This window comes from Gouania willdenowi, chromosome 11 (assembly GCF_900634775.1).
Source record: "Gouania willdenowi chromosome 11, fGouWil2.1, whole genome shotgun sequence".
Lineage (NCBI taxonomy): Eukaryota > Metazoa > Chordata > Actinopteri > Blenniiformes > Gobiesocidae > Gouania > Gouania willdenowi.
In genome coordinates, this window is record NC_041054.1 from 15,131,354 (window position 1) to 15,149,254 (window position 17,901).

The following is a 17,901-nucleotide window of genomic DNA, read 5'->3' on the forward strand; positions in this document are numbered from 1 at the left end:
TAGCAATACATGACAGATAAAGAGCATTTGTATAACATGATAGATCCATTGGTGTGTGTTTTTCTATGTGTTGTTTGCAGCACCCAGTGTACTCGGTCAATGTGGTCGGCACCCAGAATGCAAACAACCTGATCTCTGTGTCAACAGATGGTAGGATGTGCTCGTGGAGTCTGGACATGCTCTCACAACCACAGGTACGCCAAACACGTGCATTAACACACATCAGAGCAGCATAAAATAACAATGGGTTCCATACCTCACTGTTCCTCACCAATGTTTTGAAAATCCGTGCACTTTGAAAATACCGTATTTTTGTGTGCGCGCGTTTGAGTAGGAGACGATGGAGCTTGTATACAATAAATCTAAGCCTGTAGCAGTGACTGGCATGGCTTTCCCCACGGGAGACGTGAACAACTACGTGGTTGGCAGTGAGGAGGGCACTGTGTACACTGCATCCAGGCATGGCAGGTCTGTGAACACACACACACTTTATACATTTGGAACATTTTTTTTTTGTAGTTAGGAAATTGTCACTTTTTGTCTCAGTCATGTTTTCGTTCAACGCGATTAACCTTATAATTATTACCAGAAGTAAGTATTGTAGAGCTGGTACAAAGGTTTTCAGACAAACAAGCCTGTTTATAGAAGATAACACACTGGTATTGTTTTTCATTGTGGTAAACTACTACATGTGTGGTAGGTCAATACCAGGTGCTACGTCGATCAAATGTGTAACGATGACCGCAATGTAATTTGACGTTGACCGGACATTGCACATTATTACTTTTATTCGTCATAGTCGGGAAAAAAAAAACATTTACACCATGAAATACACTGTATATGTTAAAAAATACATATTTTTAGTAAAATAAAACAAAACAGGAGCAATGTCCTGGCTAAGAAGCCATGCAATCTCTCAATAATAAAAAGAAAACTTACCGGTACTTTTTCATTGCTTCATACGTTTAAAAAGTAAGAGTATCAACTTGGATTGTTTTTTTTCTTATGTTTTTTTATATTTTAATTCATTTGCTTGTTTAACATGCTTTTCAACAGGAAATTATTTTCAAAATGTTAAACATTTAATAAAAAATGCAGCCGCATTAGAAGAGGGGGACTTTAATCTCGACAGTTACTCAACAGGATTGAGGATTGTTCTTAAAGTAAAAGACTTTTCTATTTCAAACGTATTGTGTTGCAAGACTACATGATCTCTTCAATTATCATTAATATGACACATGAAACAACAAACAAAAAAGTGTTGACCACTCAAGTAAATTTACTCGCCAGCAGCAAAAACGCTCTTCCGGATGTAACTTTGTGGGATTGTTGCATCACCAGAAAATTGTTCCCAGGCTGGGAGAGTGTTGCGTGCTTTCCACGTTGATTATATTACAGACGTGAGCATTTAGCCGTGTCGAGGAAATGGCCAAGTTACTTTTGTCCTGCATTACTTTTGTACCGACTCTCCTTTCAGGATTTGGCCGACACAAGTATCTGAGTGACACCAAGTGTCTCCAAAACTGCAGATATTGCAGAATCTCCATGGTCTGAAGTTGTCAGTTTCATTTGCAACAATGCATGTGAAAATCAATGGTCTACCCTGTTGGTCCGATCAACAAATAAGCCTCTGGAACTCAGATTACTAAAAAAAAAAAACATACTGTTGGTTTTGATGGAAATGCACATAACATTGATGTATTTTCAGTGGTTCCTAATCTCTTTCTTGTGTACCCCCTTTGCATTTTTGTCAAATCATGTTTACCCCCTCTTCATACCATTAGTAGCAGTGACGTGCCGTGACCACTAGGGTTGGGTAGGCACGTTGCAAATCGAGACCACCAATGACAATTTCATATGTTTCTGCTGGCAAGTGTTAATTCAATTCAAATCAACTTTATTTGTATAAAGCAATTTACAGCAAAGTCATCTCAATGCGCTTATCAAAATATAAAATTCATAATATTAAAGAAAAAAAGCTCTCTACGCTGCCTTTGGACATAAATGGTTGTCATCTTGGGGAACTGATTGCGCATGCGCAAACACATAAAAACACGCTATGGGAACTGAGGCAGAGCAGCAACGTGCCTTTGGGAGGGGGTGTGGCCTCCTCCTGCGTGACAATGGAGTGAGACGGCAGCCGTACCAGGAAATAGTGATGTTTAGTCATTTGGGCTATGAAACGCACAAAATGCGGACACTTTCAAACTTATAGGGACTGTAGGCTATTGGAAATGGAAAAATAAATAGTTTATAATTATATTGTAATTAAAACAAATAATCAAAATATCAATTCACCCTTGGGTAGGCACTGCCTACCTTGCCAACCCTGACGGCACGTCACTGATTAGTGTCTTCTCCGTAATTTGATATGCTTTTCATTTGTGGAACAGCGGGCTCTCCTAAACCTCTGTGTCTCAAACATTCAGGCTTTATCTACAAATTCAAATCAATGAATGTACTTTAAAGTGGCATTTATTTATAATAAATAAAATAGATACCATGCAACTTTTATCAAGTGATTACTTCAATAGTAAGTAAATACACGCACCGTTTGGGAACCATTGACCTATTGTGTATCGAGCTCGTGCATTGTTGAGTATGTAGCAAGAGTGCTTCTTGCAAACGTTGCCTTGTGTATTAAATATAACTAATGCTCTGTGAAGCAGAATATTCCTGTGACAGATGTTGCACATGTGTTGTTGCTCCACAGTAAGGCGGGTATCTGTGAGATGTTTGAGGGCCACCAGGGGCCGGTTACAGGCATCAGCTGTCACAGCGCTGTGGGCACCGTCGACTTTTCCAACCTCTTCATCACATCCTCTTTTGACTGGACCATCAAACTCTGGAGCACTAAGGTACACGCTGGGAGCTGTGTGTGTGTCTAAATATGTGTGCTAAGAGGCGAGAAAATATGTGGGGGGTTGATTAGCCACCGCAAGGTTGCACAGCAAAAGTAGGAGAAGTTTTTGGGAAAATCAGGCCCTCTCTTGGGACTCATGTGTCTCCTCGTGCATGTGTGTGGCAGAGTGAGTCGGGTAAGATCAGTGCCTGCCTCTATCTGGGCACTGCAGGTGTGTGGCGAAATTATTCAGCGGGAAACAGTAAGTCTGATTATTGTGACCTGAATTTAGCCCGTCATGCAGCTCGCTCCTCTGACTTTGCACTGCCCCCCGTAAGACCTGCTAATGTGGCAACATGCTATAAATAGAGACAAAGGGGGCTCGGCTGATAACTCAGAAGTCAGCAGGGTGTCTGGACAGTATCACATGAAGGTGGGCCTATAAGTCCTAACCCGGGGTAAAAACCACTAAATATACTAAGAATATCTCTATGGCCAATAAAGTAAATAAATACATTTCAGGCCCAATCTCTATAGAATTTTAACAAAATGGATAAAATAACATTTATTGAAAAAGGGTAAAAATTGTGATCAATCTTTTTCAAAACTATTAAAAAATAAAGTTCTATGAGTGCAAAGAAAAAAATATTCTATTTTTCACTCGCCCCTCGCTCGCACCCTCCATTTATTAAATTAGGGCTCAGGCACATTAATGCTAATGGTAAATTAATCGATTTCATTAACTTTCATGCATGTTTTGGGGACAGGAGGTTGAAACGTGGGTGCCTGGAGAAATAAATACATCTAAAACATAGTACTAAAGTAGAACCGAGTGGCTTTAAGCCAACATACAGTGAATACATTTTTTTTAATTTTATTTTACTTTTGATAACCCCCTTCCTAACGCCCAATGAGACCTGGAAATAGGCACCAGCAGACCCCTGCGACCCTGAAAAAAGGACCAAACGGGTCAGAAAAGGGATGGATGGATAACCCCCTTCCTTTTTATTTCCATTTGTCATTATATGTCTTTTAAAGGGCCTATGTTAAGCTAAATTGACTTTTCTGTGCTTTAAACATCATAAAAATGTGTTTTGGGCTTCATACACATGGCCAGTGTTTTTTTAATTGATTCCCTCAATTGTTAGTTAGAGGGTGATATTCTCCTTTCTTACTGGAGGGCGAGACCAAACACCGCACTCCAATTTGATGACGCGTTCCCACTTTAATGACAAATATGACGTGGCATTGAGCTGAAGAAGCCGCGCCTCCTGGAAGCTCTCTGACGTGATTGACATGTAAACAGACACGCCCACGAAGATGAGCATTTCAGCATCCTTTGTGCAGTGCTTCCACAGTCTATCATTACTGTACATCGAAAGCTGTTGTTTTTGCTACTGCCGCTGTTGATACATTTTGCCGCTATCATGTCAACTTGGAGAAAGTGTGTTTCCGGCTGTAAATACATGACTACAATATTTGGCTTGCCGAAAGAAGAAGCACTAGGGAGAACGTGGCTGGACTTTTTGCATGGTGACTTGCCTCAGAAACCTGCCAATAATCTATTTCTCTGTGAGCGACACTTTACCAAAGACTGCTAATGTGCAGTTTTTTGGCAGAAAACAATCACAACTGTCTGTGGATAGCAAAAATAAATTCGCTTTGGTGATTGCTGATCCCCCTCGTAACAGAGCGAGACATGCAGGGAAGCCAGTGTCCCATCAATAGACACACCCACTCATGAATATGCATAAGTAAGCCGCAAATCAGCCTGTTTGTAGAGTTTCTCAGAAAGTGACTTTTCAGAGGCTAAAACTCTGGAAACCAGGCAAGTTTGGGAAAATAAACCTCAAATACTATAATTTTGGGGTTCTTAGAACAAATGGAGATGATGATATGGGACCGGACCTTTAAACCTGCTAAGAGGGAGAATAATGTATTTTACCGACAGTTCAATCAAATGCTTTATATTGCTTAACAGTACTTTATCGGAAATAAATAGCGACATTATTTAAGAAGTTAACAGTCAAAGGTATGGATCTTTATTCATACCAGCGGTGCAGAAAGTTTTATGTGTGTTTTAAAAACCAATGAAATCTAAAAACTAGTCTTAAATTCTTATTGTTTTCATTTTCCCTTTAACTGTTGCACAGGTGAGGCCAGATTCTTTCTGAACCAACGTCACAGTTTAAATAACTCCATTTGTGTTCTGTCCTGAAACCTGCAACTCAGAGTTTGCTTGATCTCCCTGCATCTGTTTTTGGTTTCTTTAGACCCTAGATGAGTGGTACTCTCCAGGTAATGAAATGGACAAAAGGAAACAATTCCCAGTTTCCCGTAGTCAAAAATCTGAGAGTTCTCCACAGTGTTATAAATACACATTAATGCTTAGTCTTTAAAGCTGCCAATTTCATGCAAAGACCCAGTTACATATTTTAGTCTTGGCCGTGACAGCCAATAAAGCACTTCTTTTTGTCTTTTTTTTGCGTGCAATCCCTCCGTTAGTCCAAATGAAAGTTTTCCCGTGACACATATTCAAACATTTCTGGGATTTTTCATCATAAAATGTGTATTATTTTTCAGGATCTGGGAAATCCCTTTCCTTTAAAGGGTCGCCGCATGAACGGGCGCCTGTCTCTTATCCCACATAGCTCATTTTCGTGTGTGGTCAGACGAAATACCTGAGTATACGTGTGAGCGGGTAAATACAGACACAGCACACACCTTTGAGAGAGCTGCCTTTGCTTGCTTAAAATCCCCCAGAGGTGCACCTTCAACCCTCCAATCACTGCCATTACAAGCTGTTCTAACGCACACCTACACACACACACCCTCATGCACTGAATTCTCCATGCAGTCACACACATTGGAAGTTCAAAAAGGCCATCACACAGAAGTCTGCTAATGTTTTTACACACAGCGGTGCAAATATTGTGGTTAGTGAAATCATTTCAGAGCAAAGGCGTCGCGACAGCTGTGAGTGCGGCTATGATTGTGCATAACTTGAACCGTGTTGCCCTCTTGACCCCAAAACCAGAGTGTGCTAAGTGATTGGATTGAGCATAATCATTCCACTTCTGCTCTCTTTAGACGTTAATCAAAGGACAGTCATTGTATCAGTTCAGGTGAATGACAGGTGACAATATTTAGAATAACTGTGCTCTTAGATGTTGAAGATAATAAATTCATGTCAACCCGGTGTGCTTGTAACACTCTCTGCACATTTTAGGACATTTCCCCCCTTTTTTAGGTGCTCTGTGAGCTCTACAATGCTTTGCTGTGAGGCCATCAAATCAGCTTGATTCTCAGATAAGAGGATTGCAAGAAAGGAGTGAAACTGAGGGACTGATGCAGAGAAGATGTTTGGACTCATGGAATCTAAGATTTAGATGATTCGTAATCTGATGAAGTCAATAAATGTCACAGCGCTGGCCATTTATTTTTCTTCACACCACACAGAATAAACAGCGCGTCCCCTTCACAAGCAACCGGAAAATCAACACAAACTAACATTTACAGCCCCTAAATAGACAATGGACTAACCCATTAATCCATGGGTGATTAAGTTCCACATTTAGCCCATTTCAACACCCACAATAAATATTTACAGATTCAACAAAAAACATGTACAAAAATAGGCTTTTGTGTATTTATCATTAGTATTTCCAAATATGTATTATTGATACTGTTCCCTTTGAATTTAAACTTTCTACTCCTAAAACTCCCCTCCCTCTGGGCCACATGGTTCTGTCCAATTTGGTCGATTGTCTGCACCTGGTTTGCACTTGGCCTCAAACAAAGAGAAGTCAAGGATCACAAATAAAACCTATCAATAAACAATGAATTAGTAAGATCAAGATAGGAAAATACCAAATTATATACCGGATAGGGTTGCACGATTATGGCCAAAATGATAATCACTATAATTTTAATCAATATTGTACTTACGATTATAATCACAAATGTTTATCACATTTGGTAAAAAAAAAAAAAAAAAATGTTTTTATTACACTACTTTTAAACAAACTGTGTACAGTTTACAGTCAAAATGAAGCTTTAAATAAGAGTTATAGTTAAAAATAAATAAATTTTAAAAAATGAACCCAATGTAGCAAAGGCTAAGCTTTACATAAGAATTATTATTAAAAATAATAAAGCTAAGCTTTACATAACAATATATATATTTTTTTAAATTAACCCAAGGTACCAAATGCTAAGCTTTACATAAGAATTATATAAAATTAATTCATTAATTAACCCAATATACCAAAGGCTAAGCTTTAAATAATAATAATAACATTTATTATTGTTATTGTTATTATTATTTTATTTTATTTTATTTTTTTAATTAACCCAATGTACCAAAGGCTAACTGAATGAATACACTATTACAGAGTGCAGAGCCCGTATTACAAATGTAAATTTTGCAGACAATCAAGTTTATTTAATCATGGCAACCAAAATCATGATCAGGATTAAAATGTGATTAATTGTGCAGCTCTAATAACGGGTATATAAATGTAGGTGAGGTGAATGAATTAACCTGTACAGTGAGAGAGGGGTCCGTACAGCTCCCTCACAGACTCTTTGGGAGGCTTTCACCTGAATGGCGTTTAGCGTTTTGACACACAATGCGTAGCTACACAAACACACCTGTGTTTTTTTAAGGTAACAATATCCTTAGCTCAACTCATGCCAGTGTAATCATTTTCCAAGATGAGTCATGTCAATAAAATGCACCCTTACATCAAAAGTATCCAGGGTTGCAGGGATGCTTTTCCCCACTACAAGACTCCATGGTTCTCACCTCACAAAAGATAATGACAAGCAGTTACCTCATACATGGCGCCACAAGGATTAGGCTTAATTTAAAGATTACTTTTAAGACTTCTTCACTCAAATCACTTTGTTTAAAAGTAGAGTATGAAGGACAAAATGGTCCGTTACATCCATAGAGTTGTGATTATAGGTGATACATCATTGGACTTTATTAACAATCTATGTGAAGCTCTGGTGGCACGATATTGATAAAAAAATAAGATCATTATTGAATTGTAAAGAAAAGGATCCTATGATACGTGTGAGGATGAACACAAGCAAAGGAATGAGAGAGAGCACATAAACAGGGATCACTGGACTGAGAGTGTTGGATGGATAAAAGTGACCTCTGCTGTCATCCCAGCAGCTGGAAAACAGGTTCAATCGATGCTTGAAATTGCCTCAGCCAATGTTTCTGTTTGTGCGTCACCGCGTGTTTGTGTGTAATTGTGCAATCTCAGAACAACTGCAGAGCGAGAGAGTAAAGGTGACGGAGGTAAAAAAAAAGAAAAACAAAAAAAAAGCAAGAGAAAAACAAGAACGAGGAAGAAAGAAATGCCACATTCTTTCTTTTGCACTTCCAGACAACCTGTCTCTGCTTCTCCACCTCTTCCGACTCTTGGAGTCATGATGGTCACATTTAGGAGGCAGACGTACATACACTCACGTACATTTAGGAAATACATTTGGACAGGAACTGAGATGGGTTTAGAAAGGTTCAAAGAAAAATGAACATGAAAGGTTGGACCTAAACAGGCTTGTCCTGAACGGTGGATACTTGTTGAATTTTAAAAAAAATTGGCATCCACATGATGGGTACAAAGTGTTCACATTGTGAGCTAGAAGCTCAAACAGTAGCACAGACAGAGGAAGACAGACAGACAGACAGACAGTTAAACACAGACTGACACAGTCAAGCAGAAAGAGTGGCAGGTAGAAGATAAACATGCACAGATCATAAAATCAAATCAAGAAACTCAGAAATTGAGACAGAATGATTTTCGAATACATTTTCTATTAACTTTCAGCCAAAATAATTTTATTTCCACAAATTAAATTTGATTCATTAATCTACTTTCCAACAAAAGCCAAAGTTCAAATATTGTAAGACTACCTGATACAGACATGGGCAACTGGAAACCCGGGGGCCTCGGTCTAATTCTATGTAGCCCCAAAGTAAAAACACATGAATTATTGAAAAACACCAGCAAAATGACTCAAAATGACTCCAAAAAAACATGCAAAATAAATAAAAGACCCACAAAAGGACAATAAAAATTCACAAAATGACTCTAAAAACACACAAAATGACAACAAAAAACTTGAATCTTTCATTGTTTGAAATGCTGAACATAATGTGGCCATCGGATCAGATAATCACAATTTCATGGCCCCTGCTGTGATCAAAGTTGCCCATCATTGACTTAATACAATTCTTTTTGACCGTAAAACAGTTTATTATAATATCTCTGATAGAGTTGGATGTTAGTTGTGTTACTACATCTGTGACACCAATGTAAGGTGAGATACTGCTCCTAACACATCACAGTGTGTGTCATCACTACCCCTCTATGTAAATGACTAAACCTCTCCATTCTTACAGGTTATTATGGTGGTCGTTTTTTGATCCTAACCGGAGTGAGAAAGCAAACAAGTGCAAACCTGTCTATGCTCCTGACCTGACCCGACCTTTTTTGGCCTTAAACTAAATCTGAGCAGAAGCAGCAGAGCCATTCCTTCCAGCCATGAAGTGATCATTAAAAATAAGACATTGTTAAAGATACTATTCTTTGTTGGCAGCTTAGTGTTCCACTGCTGAACGCCTCAAAGGTTCAGACGATGTTCATTCTCATTAAAATGTGGTTTGTTTGTAGCAATGTGCGTTAATGGAACAAAACAACTTAAAAAAATGTCACTATTACAGCGTTTGACCAGCAGAGAGCACTGACATGTTTACTCTTTAAAAAGCAAATCTCACCACTTTAGGAAGTCATAAATCTGGATCAATACATGCTTACAATCTATACAAAATAATCCCTGAGTCAGTTTCTGAACAATCTGTTATTTATTGATGTGTAAAGATGAATGAATCTTTCCCTAATCCTCCGTTCTCACCTTTTCCTCTGATTTCCTATCTGTTGCTGTCTTGCTCAGACAGCTGTTTTGCCAGAGTTACAGTACACCTTGTGGAGGACCCTTCTCTTTCATCTCTCCCAGTGGTTTTATGGTTTCTGTGTGAATGCACGAGGCTTTTTAATTAGGCTCTGCACCCAGACAGGCCCCAAGGCAGAGGCAGCGCCACTCTGTCTGAAGTGCGCTCACTCCCTCGCTGTTCTTTCTATCTCTGGTGTGTCATCTGCTGTGATCCCTCTCTCTGTCTCGGTTTTGCTGCTCAAAGATTTTTCACACCATGTCAGCCATACATGCTCACACAGATCTCCTCTCCCACCCCCCTTTCAGCAAAACAAGCCCCTGTACTCGTTTGAGGACAACGCTGACTACGTCTATGATGTCATGTGGTCGCCCGTGCATCCTGCGATGTTTGCCGCCGTGGACGGCATGGGTCGTCTGGACCTGTGGAACCTCAACAACGACACGGAGGTGTGTGCAGACGGAAAGGTCGCCACGTGGCTGTGGTTTCTTTCATCTATTAGTGTTTTGATGTGTGTACGACCTGTTCAAGAGCCTCCGCACTTAACTCCACAACTAAAGTCTTTTCCCGCACATCAACCGCTTCCTCCGCAACTCCCACCGCCCCCTGTCAAAGTTTCCCTGTGGGTGTTTCCTACAGCTCCACTTTAAATCAGATGAGGTGACTTTCGTTCATCCTGGTTTTTAATCCAGCCTCCTCACCAACATTACTATGACTTCTTATTTTTGCTTGCCTTAAAACTCAACACAGACATGGACAATCGATTTGCAGTCTAGAGAGGAGAGCTCAGGCCTGTGGTTTAGTTTGTGTTTCAGCTGGACAGAACTTATCTTAAAACTGCTGGAGACAGATAAAGATATAGTGTAGGCCTAATAGATCAATAAATCAAATAAAGATCATTCACTCAGAAAAAAGATATGAAAGGTTGAAATTGCAGCTCAAAAGTTGTTCTCTACTGTAAACACGTTGGCAGAAAAGTTTTGCACTCGCATTATGGGATGTGAACTCCCATAGACGGATGCAAAGAAGTGTTTTCACTTCATTCCTAGTGTGATTCCTTGTGTTTTACTCAAAAAGACAGTTGCATTACATATATATAATGTGACTTAAAATTTTGTTGGTGGGAAAGGGATCTTTGTAAATATTGTTATCGGTAAATATTGGAAATTTAGTATCACGCAATATCGGCATATCTGATATTTGGCGTAAAGCTAATATCAAACATCTCTAGATAAAAACACTTCAATGCATTTGTCTACAGGACTCTACATCCCACAATGCAAAGCGCAAAAATTTTCCGACAATGTCAACAAACTTTCGAGCGGCAGTTTCAACCTTTTACAATTCTTATTCAGGCAAATGATTCCGATTCAGACCTACACTTTGTTTTTATGTATTTCTTGCAGATTTAACATGAAGGCATTTCAGGCCAAAGAAGGACCAACTCTAGACTTTGTTAAAATCAGTGCGTAGAACTACAGCTGCTTTGATGAAAGTGCCAGATTCATGCAACTAAAGAGCAAACGTGTGGTCATATTTGACTTGGCCCTAAGTACACATTTAGAACATGTTGCTCGAATGAAAAGACTAAAGCACTGGACATACACTTAAAGGTCAACTGTTCTGAGACAGAACAACAACCTCTGTGACTAGGCTGTTTGTGTTGATCAAATAGACATATGACATAGTAAGGTGGGCGCTTGGGTTTGTGTAGCGTGAAAGATGCTGCTTTCTTTGATGTCGTACTAAAGTTTATAAAAGCCTAGTGAAAACAACATTAACAAGGCAATAACTTTGGACAGTTTTTGTCAAATTTCATCAGAGCATGAAGAACTAGTGGCACAAAAGGAAGACTGAACATGAGGGAAAGTTTGTCAGCTCATTTGCACAGGAAAAGTTCACTGTATTAAAATCAAAGTCTTGGCTTTTTCATGCGAGCTGGGAGATATTTCCTGGCACATATTCTTAGCTAAGTATCCATCACCTGTCCGTAGCTCTCTATTCAGTGGACGGATGATGTAAGTTGCGTTCTTTTCATCAAACTCTCAGTAAGAAGCGAAAATGCAACCTCGACTAAAAGACTGAAAATCATACTTTGGCTGCAGAGTGGGCGCCGAACCTTTGATCACTCAGGTAAAAGTAGGGATAAAAGGATGCTCCATTCTCCTTCTCACATGGTTTCCATGGAGATAACGCCCACGGCGCCTTCAACCTCTATACAAGTCCCCATCTCTGCTGGTGCTTCCCTTCGTCTCGCCCATAATGTTCTCTCACTCTTATCTGCTCATTTTGTGCAGATTTCACACACAAAGAAAGTTCACGTCTCCCCTTTGCTGAACTTCATATCACATCCTGGCTCATCTCCTCACTTAAACTTTCAGTCACTGAATCCATCGAAAGCGGTGGGTTGTCCCTTAAGCAGCATGGATGACAAGTTTCCCATGGTTCTTTCAACAGCAGCCTTTTCACTGACAGAGGAAGAGTTCATTATCGGCAGCCTAACTCGACTAACAATGTGCTTTATGAGAAACATTTGCTCACACACACACACTCATACACACACACACAGAGTCTAATACCAACAGGCTTCCATTGTTGCTGTCATATTAAAAACACACAGTCATAACGATGTTAACGGAGCAGCATGGCGCGCCTGGTTCTCATTTCCACTGCACACACACGCTCGCAGACGTACACAGCTAATTTAAAGCGCTCAGTTCAGATCCACTCGTGCAGAGCAGTGGAGGCTTGCAGGCCAATGGCAAACAGTCTGTGGTTAGCTCTGCTTTAAATACGCAGGAGCTCGCCGACGTGATGCCAAGGCCTCTGTCTCCACTGGTGACATGTGTCAGACTCGCCTGCCACATGTCAGAAACAGTTTATGGAAGCACCGCAAAGGGTTTGAGAGTTTTAAAGGTGCAACACGAGCAATTCTGTGAACTAAAAAAGGGATCCAGAGCCCCAAAAGCAGCAATTATGGACACTTGACTAAACATTTGTGTATGAGACTCCTGCTTAGTGAGAGGCTGGATCGTTGACAATATTCTTGTCTTTACACTTTTCTGTTTATCTACAAAGATCTACAAAGAAAATAGGATTTTGGTAGTTTGATTAGGGGTGTCCTGATCCGGGTTATGGGACCGATATCAGCAAAACCTCAAAATTGTCCAATATAAGCGCTCCAATATACAATTTTTAGGGTTTTTCTTATTTGATTATAATTTATTTTATTAACACGTATAATATTATTCTGTTTAATGTTAAAGTGTTTGGAACCCCTATAATGATACGGTGGCTTTGTGGTTAGCACATCCGCCTCACAACAAGAAGGTTCTAAGTTTAAGCCCTGGGGTGGACGCGGCTTTTTTCTGTGTGGAATTGCATGTTCTCCCTGTGCTGCATGGGTTTTCTCCGGGTATTCCGACTTCCTCCCACAATTCAAAAACATGACTTTTAGGTTAGGCGTAGGAGTGAACGTAAGTGTGAGCGGTTGTCTGTGTGTGTTGTCCTGCGATGGACTGGCACCCTGTCCAGGGTGTATCCCCCGCCTAACGCTCATTGAGAGCTGGAGATAGGCACCAGCAGACACCCTTGACGCTGGAAAAAGGAGCAAGTGGGTCAGAAAATTGTTGGATGGATGGTTAATGACAATTTGGTCATTTTTTCACATCTACTTGTGCTGACCATTGTTCTCTATTTGAGTCATTTCATTTTAATTTAAAATTTTTTGTCTGCACGTGCTGTCAAAGGTCAACACTACAAGAAGTTAAATCTTTTTAATACAGTTTTGCATGTTTTGTTATTGCAATTAAACCAATGAATTTATTTTATTGCATATTTGTGACCATCACCAGCCCTCCCTAAGGAAGGGTAAGAAATACTTTATTAAAGGGAATATATAAAAAGAGAGGGCTGTGTTACGCCTAGCTGAGGGGGTGGGGAACAGGGGAGAGGGAGTCAGGGTAGGAAAATGGGTAGTGTTACATCTAGGTGAGGGTGAAGGGAAGAGTCAGGGTGGGAAATGGAAGGGGTGACGAGGCTAGCACCAAGCCACGCCCGATGGGGAGAGGGGGAGAGGCACCCCCCTATCAGCAAGGCTGACACCGCCCGGAGAGCCCCTGTGAAGAGAGCACGGGGGCCCAGCGCACCCAGCCCGCAGACCAGCCACTCCTGACGCAGATCAGCCAGGCCACAAGGCACATGCTGCACCGCACCATGCCCCGCTCCCGATGCTGCACATGATACACAACGGCCCTCAAGGTCCCCCCAAGTGAGGCCCGGAGGGGGCCTGATGTGCCAGCGACGTACCCGGCAAAGGCGCGCCCCAGGGAACAAAGCCAAAGCCCCCAGACTAGTTATTTGAGTCATTTCATTTGATCAAACCTTTTCTAACATTCCACATTACAGAATAAGTATTAAAAGTATGTATGATTCATGCTGATATTGAATCAGACCTACAACGGTTTCAGCCAATACGTAAGGATACTATATCGGTATTGTAACACATGTGAAAAGGTTGAATCAGGGCATCCCTGGTTTTCATACTTGATTACTAAATGTTCACCAATGGACTTTAGTGAATTTTGTTAGGCTTTGTAAACTAATTGGATTCCTCTTGGTTAACAGGTACCAACTGCCAGTGTTACCATAGAAGGAACAAACGCCCTCAACAGGGTCCGCTGGTCAACGGGAGGAAAAGAAGTTGCTGTGGGAGACTCAGAGGGTCGGATCTGGGTCTATGACACTGGAGAGGTGCGTCACTGATTAGCAATGTGTGTGTGTGTGTGCGTGCGTGTGCATGTGTGTGTGACCTTTACTTGCAGGCCTTTGTTACTGACTACAAGATTACAGAGAGAGTTTTAAGCACGTTCAGACGTTTAAAGTTTCCCCTCTGTTGATTCTCGTGTAGTGTTACTCCATTGGCAGCCTTGGCTTGTTAAAAAACCTGCTGAACACATTGTCCGCTGTAAACACTCAGAGTGCTGCAGCGTGTTTAGTTGCTCCTGGTTTCAGTTTTTAAACAGTTGAGATTTAATTGCCAGCAATGTGCTAAAACACAGCTAAAGTGTGATAACCGGGCTTTATTGGACTGTTCCAGTTCAGCTTCACTCCAGCACAGAGAGAGATTGTAGTGTTTTGAATTCTGCAATGATTCTTCCATCTCTCCTCTCTGGGTGAAATCTAACTGCTGTGCGGTAAAAATGTATGTGTAACTGAATCTGAGCGATGAGTGCACGTTGCGCTTGCTTGTCCCATGTGTGTTTGGTCCACTGACTTTGGTGAAAGACGTGTATGGTAACTGTACTCTGCGTTCTTCGTATTTAGCTTTTTCTTCCTGGATGTTTACTCAACTGTCAGTGTTGCCATGAGTACACGTTTGAAATGTATCCAACGTGATGTCAAACAGGTCTCATTAGACTCTGCTCTCACCAATCGCCTCAGTGATATTTCTAATGTTCAGAGGGTTCCTGAATACCCTGTTTGAGACACCGTTAGCCTAGTCCCTCAGCTAAGTTTAGCTCCCTCGGGGCATATCAGAGGCCTCCATGTTGAGTGGATAGTAACAAGGCGTCATCAATAAAAAGCAAACCGTTTTATGACCTACATGAGAAGAGTGTGTGTGTGTGTGTGTGTGTGTGCAGCTAAAAGCGGTAACCACATATGAAATGAAGGAACGTCAAACCCAACATACCTCCCCCCATTGCAAGTTTTTCAGCAAAGCTACAACATACATCTTTTAAAGACTTATTTCATCACTAAAAATTCTAATTCCTTCCCAACCCAGGATCAGTAGTCGGAGGCTGCTCCATCATTGAAACGTGTCTTATTCCTGCTGCTTGTAAAAACCACAACAACATCCAGCTGTGCCGAACCTTCAGTTTGTCTATTAAAATGCAGCCAACTGTGATGTCACTGGGGCACGGTGTGGATGGCGCTTTGGCACAGCTTCCTGCTAGACTGCTGCCCAGCTCTGTGGGGGAGGAAAGGTTTTAAAATGCTCGCCTCTCTCTCTTCCTGGTTCCATATTAATTACAGCCTGGCTAAGTGACGCGGTTGCTGGCTTCTTGGGTGGCGGCGACCGACTCTGACTCGCGAAAGAATCAACATTTAACAACGTGGATCAATGCAATAATCTCCAGTTATTGTATCGTTTAAAAGGAGTGCATAACTACAGTATATATCCAGGGTTCCCGCAGGGCCTTAACAAGTCTTAAAAGGCATTAAATTCATGATTCTAAATATAAGGCTTTATTTGTCATTAAAAAAGTCTTACATTTTAACACATAAGTGTGATTTTATGATTGTAATTAATCTCATGTTTCAAAATAAATGGTAAAATTCAGAATGTATAATTTACCGTAACATCTTGCAATCACAACTACAAAACAGTGACGTGGTTGTGGCAACTTTCATGGGGGAAGGAAAATTTAAAGAAAATTGCCTATTCAACAAAGATGTTTTTTAATGGTTTTTATTTTTTGTATTTTTGTGTGTTTCCTTTTGGGGCCGCCTGTTGCACGTGTGCACTAGACACTGGGAACAAATGGACCCTAACCCTAATGTCATTGATGTGGAAACTTTTTTCTCCAATTGTGTTTCCTGTGAAGTCGATCTTATGAAGTGAATTTCAAATGGAATTAAAAAGTCTTAAAAGCTCTTGGATTTAATTTGACTGAAGCTGTTTCTCAAGAATATTTATGAACCTTTGTTACAGTCTGGTCAGTGCTGTTAGAAAGCCTTCAAAAAATAACTGATAATTATTATTTACTGTATCGTTTACAGCTCTCAGTGACCCACACCGATGACTGGACGCGTTTCGCTCGCACCTTAGTAGAAATCCGTGCAAACCGTGCAGACGGCGAAGAGGAGGGGCCTATGGAGCTGGCTTCGTAGATCTAACGACTCTCCAAAGACTTGGCAAGCTGTTGTGCTTTTTCCTGTTTCACTGTAGCATGTGCTTATCACATTTTTTCTATTTTAAAAAGTACACGTGATTGATTGTGTTGTTTTTTTTTTTTTTGCACAAAATGACTGTAACGGAACAAGCTCGTTGACTTCAGTTGATTTATATGCCAGAAGAAATACAACTTGTTTGCCTTTGCAAATCCAGAGGATCCGTCTCATTGCCTTACAAAGTCATGTGTACTGTTAGAATGCATTTAACTTGTGTAAAAAGCAAAGCAGGGTCTATTGAATTGTTATGTGATGTTTACAGATGGATTTGTGTTGTGTGTTTTTTTTCTGCGCTAAACCTGCATGAAACAGATTCCCAAGAGCTGGAGTAGGTATGATGATGTCCAAGCACTTTGTTAGTGTAGAGACTCAATCAAGTGTCTGAACAGGTGTATCGTAACACAGAGTGATCACTGTTTAACCTGCTGTTGGCTAATAAAGCTTAGCCAACCAATCGCTGTCGTGCTTTTCTTTGTGAGGGGAAAACTGCTGTTACGCACTCACTTCACTCAGTCACAGCTTTTGGAATCTACTTATTAATCTTTTCACCAGACTCCTAACAAATACAGTGTGTAATTACATTATAATAAACTTGACATGACGCTTTTGTCACTATTTGAGTAGTTGCAAGTCACTAATCCTTCACTGGGAGCAACATAACGTATAGGAACCTTAGCGTACTTGCATACAGGATTAGTCTGGGAATCAAACTGCCAACCGCTCCTCACGATGACACCTCCACTGATAGACCCAAAGAAAATAAAATCAATAATTTTAGTCAAGTAAGTAATAAAAGTGTAAATATTGACATTCTTTTGACACAGTAACGTAAAGGTATTGATTTCCATCTTATTGAGGTCACTTTCCAAACAAAATACGTCTTTAATCCCAACATGAAGCTTTGGGTTCTACTGGCGTCTGACGTCTGTTGCAGGTGTTTCAGTTCAAATGGTGAGCAACTTCTGAATGTGTCCCAAAATGTTTGTGAAACATTTGTCAGCGTTATGTGTAACAGCATTGACATCATTCTTTATTTATTTTAATTTTTTTATGGTAGATTTGATAGGAAAAGATACCAATACATAAACTGTGAATGACAGTCTGATGTTGGCAACATAGTGTTTATAGTTTAAAC

At 40.4% G+C, this 17,901-nt stretch overlaps 1 protein-coding gene across 7 annotated transcripts in view; it reads left to right on the top strand.

Annotated features, from left to right (window-relative positions):
* dync1i1a (dynein cytoplasmic 1 intermediate chain 1a) overlaps positions 1 to 17,220 on the top strand; it is a 59,806-nt gene extending 42,586 nt beyond the window's left edge. For 5 of the 7 annotated variants that reach the window (XM_028460807.1, XM_028460804.1, XM_028460808.1 and 2 more), the window contains 6 exons: positions 81 to 194; positions 335 to 468; positions 2,714 to 2,858; positions 10,121 to 10,261; positions 14,439 to 14,564; positions 16,596 to 17,220. In XM_028460807.1, the coding sequence (XP_028316608.1) occupies positions 81 to 194; positions 335 to 468; positions 2,714 to 2,858; positions 10,121 to 10,261; positions 14,439 to 14,564; positions 16,596 to 16,706 (771 nt within the window). In that variant the 3' untranslated portion in view covers positions 16,707 to 17,220. The remainder of the gene's footprint in view (positions 1 to 80; positions 195 to 334; positions 469 to 2,713; positions 2,859 to 10,120; positions 10,262 to 14,438; positions 14,565 to 16,595) is intronic. The other 2 variants (XM_028460805.1, XM_028460803.1) reach the window with 1 other exon arrangement.
* The last annotated feature ends 681 nt before the right edge of the window (positions 17,221 to 17,901 follow it).